Here is an 18,335-nt window from a genome sequence, read left to right on the forward strand (position 1 = left end):
TAAATACAGTAGTTTGGAAGCGGACAATTAAAGACAATTGAAGTGGATAAGGTTGTGGACAGACCATGAACAAATGTCTATGGATCATAACTTTTTCTTTATTTGAAATGTAGCCACATTATTGAATAATGAACTTTCTGTTGGTTTATGATCTAACGTTGAGCATATAGTAATATAATTATGCTATTATCGAGGATCTTGTTGTTTTGGAAAACTTAATCTACAACCATATGACATACCGGCTAGAAAGGTTTTTTGCAGTTGTCTCGTGCGCACAAAGACAACTCTTCGCACTTGAGGATTCATAATAAATGTTATGGAATCAGGTATTGTGTTCTGCACTAATAATTATATTTTATGAGTTGACTTTGGCATAGAACGGTCCATAGATTAAGGTGGAATTGTTTCTTCTTTTTTCAAAATGTAAGGACCACATCTCATAATGTATAAGATATAAGTGTTTGATCTCTAGATAAGTTATAATTATTTGACCTTTTATGATGAATATTTTTTATAAACCATAATTAGAAAAAAGATTTTTATGAAACCAATATGATTACTTTTTTTTTTCAAAAATCATAAGAATCGAAATGTCATTTCGGTCCCTTTTTTTGGACCGAAATGGCATTTTAGTCCCAACAATTTTTACAGATTTCGAGAAAAAAATACATTGAAAAATTGTAAAAATACATGGGTCCGAATTGCCATTACGGTCCAAAAAAAAAAATCGGAACCGAAATGACATTTCAGTTCTTATGATTTTTGTCAAAAAAAAAACGTAATCATGTTGGTTTCAATAATTTTTTTTTTCTAATTATGGTTTATAAAAAAAATTCTTTTAAGATCCCCAACACTTCCATGATGAACACACCACTGGGATGAGATGAGTTCCAACCTTTGCAACTATCCATGTTTGAACAATCAATACTATTTTATTTTCATCATAACATTTCAAAAAACAATGTATCCGAGCAATTTTGAAGGAAACACGAAACTAAAAACTTTATTTTGAAGATCATTGCTCAAATTTATTTTTAAAATTATAGTGGTGTGCTCAGGCTGAAGAGTGTGCAGCACCAGAAAGTTCATTTAATAAAATACAATTCTGGAGTGTGACTTAGGTAGAATGAGCTCCATTCCTTTAATCCATTTCAAATAGATTAAATTTGTGAAGATAAGCTCTCGGTGTTGGGTCACTACTCAAAAAAAAAAAAATTATTATGAAGTAATAGTAACAAATAATGTTTACCTCTTTTATTATGTTGTTAATAGTTCGGAGAAAATTTGATTGTGTAACAGAACAAGAAAAATACGTATGTAGGTCTGTTCGGCCTCCAATTGAAAATGGACATGTGCACAGTTGAACTGAATTTTTTTTCCCCACATGATCAGTACTTCGGCTGAACAGAAATTACCTACAAATTTGTCCAGCAACACAATCGTACGGCCTAACCAAAATTCATACTTGCATACAGAAAGTGCTGAATCCAGTTTTATCACTATCTGCCTACGGGCTTTGAATAAAAAAAAAAAAGTTTTATCACTATCAGTACCTTTTAAAAAAAATTTTGAATAATTCTTCCCAAAATACCCCAGTATTAAACATACTCCCTTACAATTTGGTTGTCAATTATCTTATAGTTTCTCTCTTGAATTTTATTCGGTCCAAGGAAGCGATCCAGGATATGGCACCGGGCCACAATAACTAAACAAACCCTTCAATTCGGGGCAACCATTCGGATATGGCACAGTGCGGTGAAATGGGTCCCGCTTCAACCTTTTCTGGTGTAGAGAGCCCAAACACCCATATGGGTCTTGCTCGAACTGTGACCTGACAGATGCCTCTCCTTTCACTGCACCATCCCTTGCAGTTGGGGTTGCTGGAGTTCCTAAAAATAAAAATCGGTTTTCAGGAAACCCTATTGCCATTCTGTGCAAGTGCGCAAATCTCTCCTCCTTGAAATCATAACTCACCACCTATATGGGGTAAAACAACTGTTAGATACTGAGAGAGAGCAAGAGAGAGAGAGAGAGAGAGAGAGAGAGAGAGATCTAGAGAACAGTTTCTGGTAGTTTCTCTGCATGTGGTTTGTGCAGTACAGTTTCTGGTAGTTTCTCTGTATTTGGTTTGTGCAGTACGGTTTCTGGTATTTGCCTTTGCCTTTCTGTTTTTGATGTTTGATCATGTGCTGGATGCATCTAGAGCACATGAGTACTGGTGTTTTGAGCATAGATGTTTTGGATGTAGCTATGTGGTTTTTGTATTTTCCAGAACTAATGTAGTTTCATACCGCATTTTTAATACATATTATTGGCAGCTACTGCCAATATTTAAAGAGAGAGAGAGAGAGAGAGAGAGATTAGAGGCGTATGAGGCGACACAGAGGTGGTGTAATGTTGTAATTTATTAATTAGGAGGTGCTTGTAATGGATGTTTATCTTTTTGCATATTAATACATGACTTTGTAGCCACTACCAAGTATTTTAAAAGAGAGAGAGAGAGAGAGAGGATGGGACTTACGGTGATGTTATGTGGGTACCGGCCAGTGAGTTCTCTAAAACGGCAAACACTAAAAAGAAGGTTCTCAAAGCTATCTCTTGCATGTTCTTCTGTGAGAGCTCTATTTCTTACACTCTCATCTTTCCCTGTTTCACCAAACAAGTATAATTTAGATCCCTCCTATCACAATAACATTCTAAATACTAAATTGCAACAAATTTGTAGAAGAAAATGAATCTCAAATTACATCTTAAAATTTCTTTCACAATTCTAACTTAAAGAATTAGTAGGATTGATGCTGTTGCAGGTCTGGAATAAATATTGGTGAAATTTTGCAAAAGGACTCAGAACTTACTAAAATAATCCTGAGATTCTACTAATACGAAATAAGCAGTATTCAGTATGATGTTGTTACATTGTACTAAGAATGAAATGTGAAATGCTCCATACCAGCACTGGTTACAAGATAATGTTCTACTTACCATACCAACCGTTAGATTCTGCCACAGCCCAATAACTCTGAGCCTCGCTCCTGGGACCCGCATCTTTACGGGTTTCGCCTCCACTAAACAACAAAAGTGCTTCTTCATCCCAAGATGCAACTTCAACACCTTCCTTTATATGTGCTATAAATGTTGCGGCTTGGCCAGGATGCTTCTGGTACGGCTCAAGAAACCATGAATCCTCACCATTAAATTTCCCACATTTATTACTGGTATAAATAGAATGACCCGCAACCATCACCAGGTTGCTCAGCTTTGGTAATGGGTACTGAACTGGATCCGATAGGAGGAAGTCAGTTCTTTGGAAACCCATCATGCGAAACCGGCTCTCATATATGGAGAGAAATATTAAAATGGAGACACCAACAAAGAGAGAGGCCAAGGAGAGTAAGATCGGGTGTTTTTTATAGAGGTGCTGGATGCGGCTTCTAAAAGATTGGATCATGGTGGGGGGGTCAGTGAGTAACTTTTTGGGTTTTCGGATTTTGTGAGGGAGACCCGATTCAAGATCAAAATCGCCTCTTGGGTATGCAGGGAAGGATCGAGCGCTACCCAACCCAAAAGGCAGGTTATTCATGATCTCATTTATTATGTCTAGGTTTAATCAGCATTAAACCTATGGCAGAAATTTTACAAAATCTAATACTAGCTATAGAAATTGAGAAAAGAAGGACTTCGAATTGTCTCAATTGAGATTATTACCAGAGACGGAGCGAGGGGTGGTCAACGGGAGTCCAGGCCCCCTGTTTGTTTGGGAAGTACCTAACCTTAAAATTAAAATTAGAACCTTCTACAATAGCATGAAATAATCCATTTGTGCTCCAATGGTTCGGAACATCTATTGATTATTGAGGGATTTCTCAAATTGGCTGGATGCGTTTTGGGCGAGAAAAATAAAACCTTGGAAGAGGCTCACCGTCCGAGCTACGCCAATTCTTCCTTCTTTGTTTGTTTTTTGTTTTGTTTGTGAATGATTCTTCGATTTGATTCTTCAAATATGGATGTAATTGATGATCGGAAGTGGGATTTGGGGGCAGCGGGAGCAGGTTTCGTTGATTAAAAGAGGAAGAAGATGGGTCTTGTATGATCCGACAGTTAAACAAATACTAGGCTGGGATCCGGTGGTTAATAAAACCCGATATTGATTTTTCTTTCATGTATTGAATTGGGTTATTTTTACTGGGTTTCGGCAAATTTTAACATGATTGAGCCATTTCGACTCGGATATTGAACTGAATTTAGGACCACCCCTTTTGGATGTATTAATAATACATAGACGTAGTTTTATATTACCAGTCTTTGAAACAAAAAGTTGTATATTCTTCAACTCTTAGTCTCTTTAATCATAATTTTTTCTGTAAAAAACAAACCGCTAAAAGTAACTCAAAATTTGAGTTTGGATCCGGAAAGTTCAATTATAAATTCGGGCCTGTTCCGTGGTGAAATACTGAAATGCCTACGACCTTTTTAATATTCATGCTGAAACAGATTGGACGGTTTGGATACAGACTAAAAAAATTGGATTACCTTTCTCTGAAACTCTTGGAGTTTCTAATATGATATGACAGTTTTTAAACTAGTTTCAGGGATGCAAATGGATTTCTTATTTAGCAATTTTGCTTCAAAGTTTCTTAATAAGAAATCGTTTATAAACTCTGACGTTGCCAAATAATTCACTGAAATTCTTTTCTCCTGTAATTTATTTGCTGATGTGGCAATTAAGAAACTCTAATTTTAGTTTCAGGGATGTAGAGGTTTAGAAACTTTTAGAGACAAAATTTCTAAAAATTAGTTAACAGTTATTTAGAAACTCCAAGAGTTTCAGGGATGTAGAAATCTCGGCTATTGTCTATATGATTGGTCGGGTACTCGGATGGTACACTTTTCATAGATCCTTTTTATTTTTCCAATAAAAAAAACAGGAGTTTAATGGAAGATTAAATAGAAAATTGGCACTTTTCAAGATTCGTGCAACTGACTATGATATCTGATAAGGAAATTTCATCTGGATTAATTTTTGCGAGTCAATGGGCCTAATGGATCCTTTTTGGGCCACAAAATTGAATCATAAAGACATAGGAAAGGAGATTTTGCTCAGAATTGTTGCTACCCTTAATTAATTAGTCCAATCATGCAACAATTAAAATATGCTCTCCTGAAACTTTTAAAAAGAAAAAAGGGCAATTTATCTGGGCCATCTAGCTAATGCTTGGTGTGTTGACAGTTGACTTGATCCAACTAAACTAGCGCTGTGAGACAGTGAGAGTACAAGTATAACAGCACACTGATGAGTGGATTTTTTAGGAAGATTTTTATCTTTAAAAGTTGAGAAATTTGATTCTCATTTTTATCTTAAAAGAAAAAAAAAAAAAAGGATCTCCGGACAATAGAGCCGGAGAACTAATCCTCAGCTCTCTCCAATTTTCTTTTAACAGAAATGGAGAGATCCTTGGAAATTCCTTTCTTTTTCGATTATCGGGCCACCATCAGGGCAAGTCAATTATAAACCAAAATTGCTTGCCTTTCAAGATCTAAAGTATTCTTTTATGAGATCGAGTAAATGTTGGCACTTGTAGATAAATAATACAAGTCAATGCACCCAAATACACCAAAATATTCACATCTTTATCTAACCTCTAATCTCAATCCAACCTTCTCCTCCTCTCCCTTCTCTTTCTCTCTCTAGCCACTCTCCTCACATCTGCCGACAAAAAGCCGGTGCACCTACACTTCTACATGCAAGAAAAAGTTACCGATCCAAACGCGACTGCAATTGTAGTTGCTAAAGGTCCAATTCCTTTGCCCGGTACGCCTTACCGTTTCGGTGACATAACGGTGGTAGACAATGCACTGACCAAGGGACCCGACCTGGATTGCGGCTTAGTCGGCCAGGCTCAAGGCTTATTTACTGTCATGAAATCGGACCCGTCGGTGATTTGGGCTTTTAATATCGTGTTTACATACGGCGAGAATAATAGTAGTTCAGTGGCGATACTAGGAAGAGATGCCATCACACAGCCGAGCAGAGAGCTGACGGTTGTCGGTGGGTCCGGCATTTTTCGCATGGCTCAAGGTTATTTGTTAATAAAGACTTATTCAGTGAATATTGCTAGTGGAGATGCTGTTCTTGAGCTTATACTGCATGCGTTTAATGAATGGAATTTTTATATATACTGGTACTTCTGTAAGTGTACCAGTAAGAAGCTGGTTGTTTTGAATTGGAGTTGAATTGCAATTTGCAAATGCATCAGTATAGAAGAAATTAACTACTGGAGCACATGTGATACTTTTCTTTGTTCTAGCACTTGCAAAGCTCTCTACAGAATTAGGAGCGTCCCATGTGTGCCGTTCATTATATTTATCTGTCTAATTGCATTCGCATTGTTGGTCTTTCATAAAAATCATAATCGGAGTATTCTGATCGCTTCATCTTTCGCCAACCTTCCATTGCTATCAGCCTGTCAATCTCCTATGCTCAACCTGTACCAGTATTCATTTCCTTTCACTCTTTTTCTTTCTACAAACTTTTTCAGCATTTGCCTTAGGTACAAATATATTCATGTTTTTCAACCAGAAATAAAACAACTGCAAATGATTGTTGGGAGGTGTTTGTTTGCTTTTTGTACTGAAGGGAATATAAACTGTTATCTAGCGCTCTACAATTATGTTGTTGTTTAGCTATATAAATTACTGGACTTTCAATTGTTATACTTTTGAAGATTTCCAGGAGATGAATACTTTTTTAGATAGTTGTTGAAGGCAGTAGTAGAGATCACAAGACATGCTTTTCTCTGGAGGGCTGAATGTAAAAATTGGTTTCAGGGGCCTAAGTGGAAAAAGGTATCTTTGCTATAAATTGCCTTGCTCATCTTTTTGATTTCTCGTTTCTGGACAGTTCAAAGAGATTCTAGTGCAAAAGAAATATTGAGTGATAACAAGGTAAAGTTGAAAATGTGCAATATTTACAACTGGGGTCCCCATAACATTTCATGTGTGAGATGATAGTGGTAAGGTGCTGGTCTTGAACTGGCATAGAGATGATCAGCAATTTTGAGGTCGTGAAATAAGCATCAGAGCCTTGATCTTCTAAATTTGCCCCTCCTCCTATAACATGTTATTTTTTAGGCTAAGAAACTAATCGACCAAAGAGAAACAAAGTGGACCTATCTGATTTTTCCTTTTTTTTTTTCATTTGGGGAACAATTTGGCTGAGCGCATATGATTCAGCAGCAACTAAAGACATTTTCAATTAACAGTGTTATTTGTATAAATGAAAAGTACTGAGAGCTTAATTTTAAATAAAAAAAAATTGTGCCTTTTGCTAAAAGGTAAAAATTTGGTAATACTAAAATGTTGGAATTTGCAAAGGGAACTCTTTATGACACATCCAAGAAAATATTTTTATGTTATTGATTTTCACGAAACGTACTTAGCATCGTTGATTGTAACATAAAATTGAAACAAAACCAGATGCTTCGGTCTTGAACCTGGTTTCTACTACATTGAGCAACCTCTGTTCTGATGCTCTTGCCGAATAATAAAAAAAGATACAGTTTCATTTCAAGTAGGCTGCTTCTTTCTGTATCTCGTACCTCTCTTTTAAACTAAGTTATTCATACCGAGTGCTCGCTTTGAATCTAGTTTGAATTCGACCTTCAGCTAGCTCAGCTTGTTTAGTCATTTTATATTTATATTTTTTTTCTTTTGTTCAGAGAGTTAAATTTTCATATTTTTTTTAAGAAGAGATGATGTTCAAATCCTCAAATTTCATTAACCTAATAAGCTCATATTAGTAACCAAGAGTTTGAGTAATTTACAAGTAATGAACCTACTTGACTAATTATAATTTGATGTGATTTCTTAATTGGACATTTGTGCAATAATGAGACTTGGTTTTCATTTTTTGTGACTCCACCATGCCTCCATTTTTAAAAAACTTTAATAACTCAAAATTTAAAATTTAGAAATTAAAATAAAACCGTTGGATATGATCTACATCATTTCATCTATGTACGTGTAAAAAATTATGGCATTTCAATTTTGTTTTGATTGTCATCAAGAGCTTGTAAAAAACGTACTGAAATATTTCTAGACATTGATTTTTCACATAAAAACAAAATTAAAATATAATATTTTTTTATGAGCATATAGAGAAAATAATATATATCACATCTAACAGTTTTATTTTGTCTTTTAAGTTTTAATTTTGAGTTATTAAAGTTTTTAAAAATGGAGGTATGGTGGAGGCACAAAAAATGGAGACATTTGAACCATGAGGAGGGTTCAAATGATATACTTTTTAAATTACATTTTAAATTTGTTTATAAGCATGATATATGCTATATGATAGTTTAAATGTAAACTGTATTCTTTATAATTGTCAAGATTCTGAAAGTAAACTATTGTTTAGTGATTCATCTCCAACATTATTATACTAAAAAGGCATTTTATAATTTCTTCAATTACTACCAGACCAATATTTACATTTAGGTATACCCCAACTACCGCATCTGGTAATTTCATTTACATGGCCAAGATTTACTTTGAGCCTCCACCTAATTATACAAATTATGTTTAAAACTATTATTTACACCACACATAAAAAGAAAACTTACCTAGTACAATTTAAGCTAAATACTAATCATCTATCAAAATCATCCAAAAAAATGTACATGTATGAATTCTGTTCTAAATCCAAGGACACCGTCATTGTCGTCTGCATAAATTCAACAAGATAGATTGCTATATCTCTAGACGGCGCAAATATAAACACTGCTTTTCTAGATCTCACATTGGTTTTCTTTAATTTTGTATAGCATCCTATATCATTCATTTATAATTCCCAGTGAAAACATACAGGTTGCCATCAAGTTGATTTTAATCTCTCTAAATGAAACTTTTTCTGCATATTTGGAAAACCAACAAGAACTTCATTACATGTAAGCTTGAATGGCACATGGTTAGAAGATAGATATATATATAAAAAAAAAAAAGACTAACCATAAGCTCATGGACTTCATGGAGAAGAGGTTGGATCAATGCAACTAGTTTACAAATCTCTCCCTTAAGTTTGCCATAATCTTTGTTTTTGCCCATCAGCAAGCCAACAAAGAATTCTCTTTCAGGAAGAAGTTGCAAAGCTATCTGTTAACCAAGATTTATTTTTAGTATGCAATTCTGACACAATTGAATGAATCCAAGGGTTCAAGATACTAATTTTATGATCTAACTAGTCTCTATTTACCAGAGATGACAAATATAAGTGCTGTTTGAGTTTTTTACTGGGCTGTATTAATTTCCTTGTCAAAGAAAATATATCCGTTGCATCATTTCTTTAGTTATCAGTATCTTGGTATACAAATTATTTTTCTTCACATGGTATCCGGTGAATGCCCAGCTGACATTCTTCTTTGTTGTATCATTTCTTTACCTTGTAGGCAGCTGAAGCGATCCAGCCATGCCAAGGCCCCAATGTTGTTTTATATGATGCTTCTATTATTTGGTTCAAACTCTGTTCTGACTCTTTCTCTAGTGCTTCTAACATTGCAACAGTGAAATCCAACGACCTGTAATTTCCAAAAGATTAAAAAAAAAAGTCAGGTAATGAACAGAATTTAAACATGAATCACATAAATCCATGGAAGCAATTAAGTACTGATATCTTTTACAGATATTAATGTGTACATTAATGAAAATGAATTGAATACCTAGAAAGCCAAAGAATAGCTCTGGAGCAGCTGTCAGCCTTCCTTACAGTTCCCTCTTTGACCTCTTTCTCAACTATCCCCATCAAATTTGAATTACTTGATGGATCCAGCAAGTATATCTCTTCCAATCTCTTTAAAAGAAAACAAAAATTATGTATATAATATTATAATGTTTACTTTTTTTATGTATTTCCCCATGTTTTAACTAGAATGTTCATACCTAATTAATGGCTGTATTTTTTTTATCAAAATAATTATTTTGTAGCACTGATTTCTTTTAAATTTGCTCAAACTTTCACCAGTTATCAGTTTTGCAAATAAGTTGATTATATTATTTATAAAGCACCCTTGTACAATTTATATTTATATTCATATACCCATCCCTTATGCTACAAGTTAATTAGTTAGAGGGTTAACCACGCTAAAAATTGAAAGGACTTAATTCAGTGGGGCAGGATCAACAATTATATCAAGGGCCACAAAATAGGATAAAATTATGAAAGCTTGTGTGTGGCACACGTCTCAATCCTTTTCCTACTCCTTTTCTTTCTTTTTCAATTTCTTTTTCTTTGGATGAAATAATCAGATCGTTTCCGTTCTTCTTGCTACACCACTCACCTAATCCTCAATTTAATTTGCAATTTTCTCCCACTTGACTTAAGCAGATGAAAAAAATACAAACTTGAAAAATTGCATATCTATCCCTACAAATTACCAAAACATGAAATATGGAAAAGAAATTAAAAAATCTCATTGTACTCCTATATTTCTTTTAGAAGCTAAAATTATCCTTATTTAGTCTTTATTTTTTTTCATTTGTGCAGAGTTAATTATGAGAAAAAAGCACATATACTTTGAAATCAATTAGTGGCTAAGAAGACAACAATTTGGAATGTTTTTAATATGTCTGCATATCTGTAGAAAAACCCAAAAATCTATACTTCTTTTAGGTCAAGATTCAAAAAAACAAAAATTGAAATAGAAGAGGAAAGAAGTGAGATCAAAGAGTAGTAAAAAAAAAATCTAACTAGCTAAGAGACAAATAAATACCTATGTCAACTATTTGTTGTAAATTTATAGTTACAAGTTGATTGCCTTTAATTCCTTTCACCCTTTTCAATGCCGTGTGCCAAGCACAAGATGCAAAAGAAGCCAAATGTACAGTGGGACCAAGCTTACAAGTATGAAGTAACAAACGGATAGGTCTTTGTGTGTCCCTCTTAATATCAAGTTAGGAAACCAAACTAAATATTTTTAATTGAAAATTTGCACGGAAATATTTTGCAGATGCAACCATCATAATATAGAATTTGTATAAATTCATTCAAATTACAAGTGGCACGATAGCACTTGTCACTCAAAAAAAAAAAAATTATTTCTATACTTTCTCCAAAATAAATTATAAAAAGTAAAAACCAAAATAATGTAAACTGAGGGACTAACCTGAATGTTGCGTCTAATGTCAAGGCTCAAAACAGCCATCGTCGGTCCAATCTTATCTGTTACAACTTGCAACATTAAACGCTTAATAAGAAATAAAAGCCATTTAGATCCTCTCCATTTCTACAACTAATGGAGATGCCAAGTAACCATTGACTACAGCTTCTATAGTCAAGTAAATGAATAATAATGGTAAGACATGAAAAACCAAAAACAAAAAATTTGATAAGAATGTAATAAAGCCAGAGTTTCTTATGATTGTTTTCTTTTAGGTTTAGTAAATATGTTGTTGGTGATGAGCTCCTTGATTTATTTCTTTCTGAACTTGCTCATTATGAATATTCTTGTGTAATATAGCTGTATCAAATTCAGAGAGAGAAAGAGAGTTATGATCTTACCTAAGACTTGGAGGAGCAAATTGGAAAGATGCAAGAATGCCAAAGTGGAGAGCTTCTTCTCCTCCTCTTCATTCTTCAGTAGAGAGAGTTCTTCAATGGCAAGGATAATCTCACACCTCTCTTCCAACTCTTTCTCGCCTCCTTTCGCCATCTCTCTCTCTCTCTTCTATATCTCTGTTAATTCTCCTCTGTTGAGTAAGTGTATGTGAATTTGTTGTCATTAGCTTTTTATTTTAATTTATTGGGTTACAGTCTTACAGGAGAAGGTCCTCTGAATGTTTTAGTAGAACTTCCTTCCATACCCTTAAAAATTTTCAATATATATTATAAACAAAGAAAATAACTTCCTTTCATTTCTACTCTTAACAGAATAGTGGAAGTCGGAACTATTCCTTGGTTCTAGTTAGAGTATACAGGAGAGAAGCGTTACTTGGTAGGACTTAGGATTGTTATACTTTTTTACTTGCATACAAAATATTTCAGATTTTATAGGGGTATAGATGAAAGAGAGACCAAGACAAATAGACAATACTCGATAGAAATGAGAGCCGTTTAGCGACTCTTCGTCTCTTCTGATAGCCATGGTGTCAGCATTTTCGTGTCTTTCGGATTTGCCCTATTATTTAGATAAATTACACATTATAGCTTGACCAGCAGAACAAATAATTGATCCATCAAATATCAGTTTATTTTCGGGCTGATTCTACATTTGACCAATGGGATAGCTTCTGTACTTGTCCTAACTAGGTAATTTGTTGATTGTGGCTCCCATGACATAGACACCAAAATATTATTTCCTATATTTCTTACTGATTTTTTTTCTCAAAACATTTCTTATTGAATTATTGGCAGTGTGCCATGAATCTTGCCGTCTTAACAAAGGACATTAGTGTAAATGGCCAAATTACAATTAGCGAAGTTCTTTCACAAAAGACCCTTTCAGAAGAGGGTATGCAATTATTTTCTGCATTTTTTTTTCCTTCTTTTTTATTCGGTATAAACAAACAAATATATATGGGAAGCTCCCCTCTTCAAATAAATAATGTAACCTAAGTTTAATTTTAGTTGCTGATAAGTTCCATACTGGTTTAGTTTTTCAAGTCCAAAAATTGAAGACTCGGTTTTGTCACCGCTAACTAACTACTATTATCAAATTTTAAACAACACAGACTTTGTTCCTAAGAATTGAAACTCACCATCATAGCTATCTTGCTATAGTAACTATGATATCCTACACATTAAAATCAGATGGTTTAGATCTAATATAAAAGAAATCACCCTTCTGATTTCGCTTGTGCAACATGTCATAGTTATCACAATCACAACTATGACCAGCAATATTAAGACTCTTTTCTTAGCAAACCGCCCCAAGGAACAAAAGCAGAGAATCCAGAAAATAAGCAACATTGTATAAACCAATCAATAAAGAGAGCTTGGTGACATTTTATTACCGATAATATGGAGAGTTGAGGTATAGTGAAAAATAAAAATGGGGGCTACCAGGTCAAAAGGGCCATCAAAGTCCTCAAACTAGTACAAAACACTGTAAAAGCCTAGCTACAGGTCTTGCAAATTTGAGGAGGTACAGCCGTGCCCCTACAGATACAAAACTGTCAAGTATTATACAGCGGTTGTGACTACATAGCCATTGCCAGGTTTGCAGAGCTACAGTATACAAAGATTTTACATATCTACTAGGTACCAAACCCGGAGAAAACAAAGTATGATAATCCTATACGGAGCTGCAATGCACACTAAATGCGACTCCAGCTGCTGGATTTATTAAGTGGTATGTGACTATGGAAATAGTAAGAATCTCAAAACAAGCAAGTCTTGGGGTCTGAGTCCCGGACAAAAAAAAAACAGAACAATTAATGCATGAAAATGTTTCCAATAAATATCTAGAATTATCATAACTTAAACATAGGTTACCATAAAACAACAGTACATGGTAGGTGTTGCCAAGCAAAATTAGAAATAAGTCAAGCTTTTAGGAGAAATGAAAATAGAAAGACAACAGCCATCAAAATGACGAAGATGTTGCTTGTCTCGCACCACCTATTAAAAAAAAAACTAATTAGAAAAGGAAAAAAAAAATGTACCTATAAATATTCAACGTGCAAGTTATAATGTTGTACAGCTTAAAAAGAGGAATCAAATCCCTATAAAGAGATGTTCTAGTCTCATACTACTACCATGACAAATTTCTGATATCCAAATTGGTTGGGAAAGAAAGAAGCAAGGGAAGCTAATACCTGAACTATTTGGCAAAGAAAAAAAAAACCTGAGCCTAGAAAATCCATCGCTGCTTGGGATGAAGACACTAAAAGATGAAGTAAATGTACACAAAGGGAAAAGAATACCTCATTAGTCCTCCTCCCCTTCATCCTCTTCCCCTTCATCATCTTCATCATTCTCCACTAATTCATCAATCCAGGACTCCTTATAATCAGCTGGGGGTGGGTTCTCTCTAAACCAATCCTTGCCAACTATAAGGATTTCCCTTAAATCACGACGCCGTGACATTAATTTTGGATGTAGTTCATGGAACTCAGTGTTAAAAGCTTCTTCATAGAAAGCTGCACAAACCGGGATTGCTAAAACATCCCTTGCAATTCGGGACAATGTGGGGTACCTAAAGGAACTAAGCTTCCACCAACCCAAAAGATTGAAAGTGCTATTGTGAATTTCACAACTATCGCTCAAGTACTGTGTGACCTCGTGATTGCTCCCTTCCTCTGCAACAAATTTTGCAAATTGGTCCCTAATACTTTTGGTGTAGTCCTCGTGCGCACGAAAAATCACCGGGTTTGGAGGTGCAACTGTTGAAAATGCCACTATGTCATTAGTTGAATTTGAATCAGAAGCTATGTAGTGCTCATACAAACAAACCAATGTGCTTTCAACCTTTGCAATGAATCCCTCCACTTTCAAACAATTGTTCACTGCTTGACCTAAGCAAAACTTCACCCCCTTCAATTTGTACCTAGGATCCAATACCATGGCAACCACCAAGAGAGGGTTCAGGTCATATAACTCACCCCAGTGCTCGTCAATTTTATTTTTCATCCGTATGGCTAGAGAAGCCATGATCTGATCCTCACTCTTGCTCAGCTCAGCCAACCTTATTTGCATCCCCAAAAGCTCATACAAAAAAGTGTTTGCCGTGACAATAGTAGGGTTAGAGAGACGACGTGTCACTTCGAAAAAGAGTCGGAGCAGCGTGACAAGTCGCATGGCATTTTCCCAGTCTGCCTCAGAAGGAGGCTGCGGGGCTATTTCTTCTCTGTCAGTTTTTCTTCTTCTGGCAAACTCATCTTCAGATTCTGGCATGTAAAGGCATGAGAGATACACCGCATCTTCCTTTGCAAACCTCTCAAAGGCTTTTTGGAGACCTACCGCCTTCTCTAGCAGCATATAGGTCGAGTCCCACATGGGTTCATCATTCAGAAACAGAGGACGCTCGAATTTTATTCCCTCTTTCTCTGCACACTTCTCAAAGAGGTCAACCTTCGATGTACGCAGAACATTTAGTACTGCAAGCCGCACCCTACAAACCGATTCCCTGTGATACTCCAAAACTTCCTTCACACCTTCACCAATTACATGGGAAAAACTTCGGATTTGTAGAAACTTGTGCCCTAAAATGGCATCATTTGCATCTTTTGTTTTAAATTTGAGATACTGAGCAACTGGATCTTTGACTCCAGTATTATCAACTGTTACCGTCAACATCTTGCTAATGCCCCAATCAAGAAGGGCTTTCTCTATCTTCTTACAAAAAAACTCTCTCCCCAATAAAGGACATCCAGTGGAACAAAAACTGAGCATTTTATTACATAGCTTCCATTCATCATCAATCCAATGTCCCCGAAGTGCCATGTGGAGTATATCACGCTCATCTATCCACATCTGAGTGGAGAGGCACACTCGTTGGAATTTTAGGCTTTTCTTCAGTTGGGATTTTGCATCCCCATAAAATCTTTTGACATCTGTAACAATCTCATCGTATGACGGAATAGGTAGAGGATGCATAAATGAAAAACATTGAAACAACATTGGTACACATTCAATGGAAAACACATCAGAAAGTATACATTCTGCAAGCGAATTTCTGACATTGTTTATGTTCAATTCCCATGTATCAAATGTACCAACACTCTCTTCCTTATCTTGTTCTCCTAGCACTTCCATCTGTAATTTCAAATAGAAAAAGGTAAGTAACATATTTGGGAACATGGGAACAAGAATAAATAAAGAAATGTACACTTCTTCCTACTGAAAAGATAAAAAGAAAAAGGAAAAAAAAAAACATAATTACACCTGTCATATAGAATAAGTAAAGCATCAACTAAAATAGAATTATAATCATTCATTAAAAATGTGAGATTTATCAAATCATAAATTATTTCTATAAATAAACAAACAAATAGACAGCTGGTTTTAATAGAACCAAGCATAGGCTCAATCAAGAGTAAGAAAATGACCATTCAAATGAGATGGGGAAAAAAATTCATCAACCTCTAATTCCATTAATCAAAACATAAATTAAGAAAATGTCAAAAATAATTTTCCCTGACTCATCACTAAGACTAACCTACTAGCAAGCTAGTTACACATTCTACCAAGGAAAAAAAATGTCTCTAAAACTTGGAAGATGCACTAAATGCTTCACAAGAAACCTGACCCCTTGTCAAAAACATCCGGAGATTAGGTCACCACAGAATGTGAGAGTATTCACTCATTTTAAATAGAAGGACGCTAACATTATTAGTTAACAACTTAAATTACCACTATGAAATGCAGATGAACCTAATTTAGAATGGGTGAAAGGATTGATCCACCTTTTGCAAGTAGGGAAAGGAGAATGTTCTTTTTCTGAATTTTTCTGATAAAATATAAAACCTTCTTTAGAAATTTGCTAGAGAGAGTGATTATAGTTGTGTTATTGTTAACTACTGAGTGGTGCTTTGATCTGGACCATTTCCGTTGCAAGAGACCTTGATAAAATATGGAAAGAAAATGTATATAAGAAATAAACATGGAAACTTGAAGAAACAATGAAAAATAAAGTTCTTTACTTGTACCTTACTAAACTACCTGGTACCATACTTTAAACGATATAGAAGATACTTACATCTTCTGGCCTCTGATAGTCCGTTCCCATCTCTTTCAACAAAGCCCTAAAAGCAGCAACAGCAAGTGAAGGCAATTATGAAAACTGATATAAAATTTGGTATAGAAACTGAATAATGAACGGCTACCACATTTGTACGAGTAGAGAGAAAGAAGAGAATAAATACTCGCGAATATGAGGAGGTGGATGGAAGTAACAGCATGCCAACCCATGACGGCAGGTGTTCCGTAGATAAGCATAGCACACCGTCACCTTATCACTGACATGAACCATAAAACATTAAAATAAATTTCAATCATATTGAGAGAACAGTAGACCACAAAAAATAAACAAATAGTAATCAGAGAAAATATATCTAGTTAAGAAAAGCAGCAATTTTATAACATCGTAAAAGGACGGCGCAATTGATAGCAACAAAAAAGGGCATCAATCGCAGATGGATTAATTTGGTTTTGGTAGCTTCGGTTGTTAGCAATATCTTATTATTTGTGTGTGCTTGAGAGAAAGGGAATTCCACAAGTAGATAGGATGCTGTTATAGCTTCCCAAATAATAGAAATCACAGATCACATTCCTTGCAACAGGTAGATTGAGCAATAGTTTCACTTAAGCTTATGAGTGTGTTGGTAGGTACAATTATTACTTAAATATCAAAAAAATTTGCAACTTGAGTGGCTGAAAGCAAAATAGACACTGGACCAAACCAGCGAATTTGAAGCAGGGACAATGTTGCATTTTCCAGATTTTGAAGGAACAAGCTACAAAATTCACACTTTTACAGCAAAAACCCTGACAAGCACACTCACTAAGAGAATCATACAGATCTAGGGTTTTAAGGAAAAAAAAAATGTTACCGTTCAACAGTGACTGAGGGAGGAGGATGAGCAAACATGCACTGGGACGGAGATAGGCCACAGACGCGACGGAGAAAGTCGGGACAGACGGGCACGGTCGGAAACTGGCACGGCCGTGGTCTCTTGTGGACCACTGAGAAACCTTCTCTCGGATTCGGGTTTGCTTCGGGCGGAGGTGGGGGTTCGTCGGAAGCCATTGGCGAAAGAGAGATTCGTCGCGCCGCCGGAGTAAAAGGAATGAGATAAAGAGTTGAATTTAGCCATATTTGTAAGCCCCGTTTAACAAGCACGCCGTGCTTCACAGTGACCGAGGCGTGCAGTGCCGTACGGGCGCCCGGCCCGTCCCGTGCTTATAACCCCTGCTAAACCCCCGGAACCCGGGTGAGTTTTTCTCCTCCTCACTTCACTCGTAAGAATGTCATTCTATGCGTTCTGGTCCGTACATTCTAGATCGAACGGTCTGCACAATCCAAAAATATTAAACTCCGAAATTTTTAGGGGGAATTTCACGTATACCCCTCAAAACTTCAAAATTTAGTATTTTCCTCTCTAAAGTTTAAAATTACGTATTTTCCCCTCTAAGAGCGTGCTCCAGAACCGACGCCAGTAGAGGAAGGGGAAGGGACAGAAGGAAGAAAAAATCCCTCCGAGCAGTAATTTTTACACCCCGATTCGGGGGTGACAGATCTGGCCGAAAATCAACATTAAGGCCCTTTCTTCTCCCCTCCGAACAGTAATTTCTCCCTTCCTCTTTCCCCTCTTCTGGAGCAGGTGAAGACGATGGGTAGCCCGAAAAT

At 35.7% G+C, this 18,335-nt stretch overlaps 3 protein-coding genes and 1 pseudogene across 5 annotated transcripts; 1 reads left to right on the forward strand and 3 right to left on the reverse strand.

Moving 5' to 3' along the window:
- Positions 1 to 1,481: 1,481 nt before the first annotated feature.
- On the reverse strand, positions 1,482 to 4,140 carry LOC144566418 (uncharacterized protein C57A10.07). Its single transcript, XM_078316434.1, has 3 exons — positions 2,983 to 4,140; positions 2,522 to 2,646; positions 1,482 to 1,977 (listed from the first exon to the last, which is right to left on the reverse strand). The coding sequence occupies exons 1-3, from the start codon at positions 3,578 to 3,580 to the stop codon at positions 1,657 to 1,659; spliced, it is 1,044 nt and encodes a 347-aa protein (XP_078172560.1). The 5' UTR covers positions 3,581 to 4,140; the 3' UTR covers positions 1,482 to 1,656.
- Positions 4,141 to 5,739: 1,599 nt separating this feature from the next.
- LOC144566625 (dirigent protein 22 pseudogene) lies at positions 5,740 to 6,231 on the forward strand (annotated as a pseudogene).
- Positions 6,232 to 8,408: 2,177 nt separating this feature from the next.
- On the reverse strand, positions 8,409 to 11,776 carry LOC144566260 (glycolipid transfer protein 3-like). Of its 2 annotated transcripts, none has more exons than XM_078316235.1 (6): positions 11,549 to 11,776; positions 11,154 to 11,218; positions 9,711 to 9,841; positions 9,434 to 9,569; positions 9,004 to 9,147; positions 8,409 to 8,905 (listed from the first exon to the last, which is right to left on the reverse strand). In XM_078316235.1, the coding sequence occupies exons 1-6, from the start codon at positions 11,697 to 11,699 to the stop codon at positions 8,870 to 8,872; spliced, it is 663 nt and encodes a 220-aa protein (XP_078172361.1). In that variant the 5' UTR covers positions 11,700 to 11,776; the 3' UTR covers positions 8,409 to 8,869. The 2 variants fall into 2 exon arrangements, with proteins under 2 accessions (XP_078172361.1, XP_078172362.1); XM_078316236.1 differs by having other exon boundaries at positions 11,154 to 11,209; positions 11,549 to 11,773.
- A 1,603-nt stretch (positions 11,777 to 13,379) lies between these two features.
- On the reverse strand, positions 13,380 to 17,859 carry LOC144566259 (zinc finger BED domain-containing protein DAYSLEEPER-like). Of its 2 annotated transcripts, XM_078316233.1 has the most exons (5): positions 17,539 to 17,858; positions 16,852 to 16,944; positions 16,686 to 16,731; positions 13,912 to 15,742; positions 13,380 to 13,606 (listed from the first exon to the last, which is right to left on the reverse strand). In XM_078316233.1, the coding sequence occupies exons 1-4, from the start codon at positions 17,733 to 17,735 to the stop codon at positions 13,916 to 13,918; spliced, it is 2,163 nt and encodes a 720-aa protein (XP_078172359.1). In that variant the 5' UTR covers positions 17,736 to 17,858; the 3' UTR covers positions 13,380 to 13,606; positions 13,912 to 13,915. The 2 variants fall into 2 exon arrangements, with proteins under 2 accessions (XP_078172359.1, XP_078172360.1); XM_078316234.1 differs by lacking the exon at positions 16,852 to 16,944 and having other exon boundaries at positions 17,539 to 17,859.
- Positions 17,860 to 18,335: the final 476 nt, after the last annotated feature.

Source organism: Carex rostrata, chromosome 15 (assembly GCF_964058835.1).
Source record: "Carex rostrata chromosome 15, lpCarRost1.2, whole genome shotgun sequence".
In the NCBI taxonomy this organism is placed as follows: Eukaryota; Viridiplantae; Streptophyta; class Magnoliopsida; order Poales; family Cyperaceae; genus Carex; species Carex rostrata.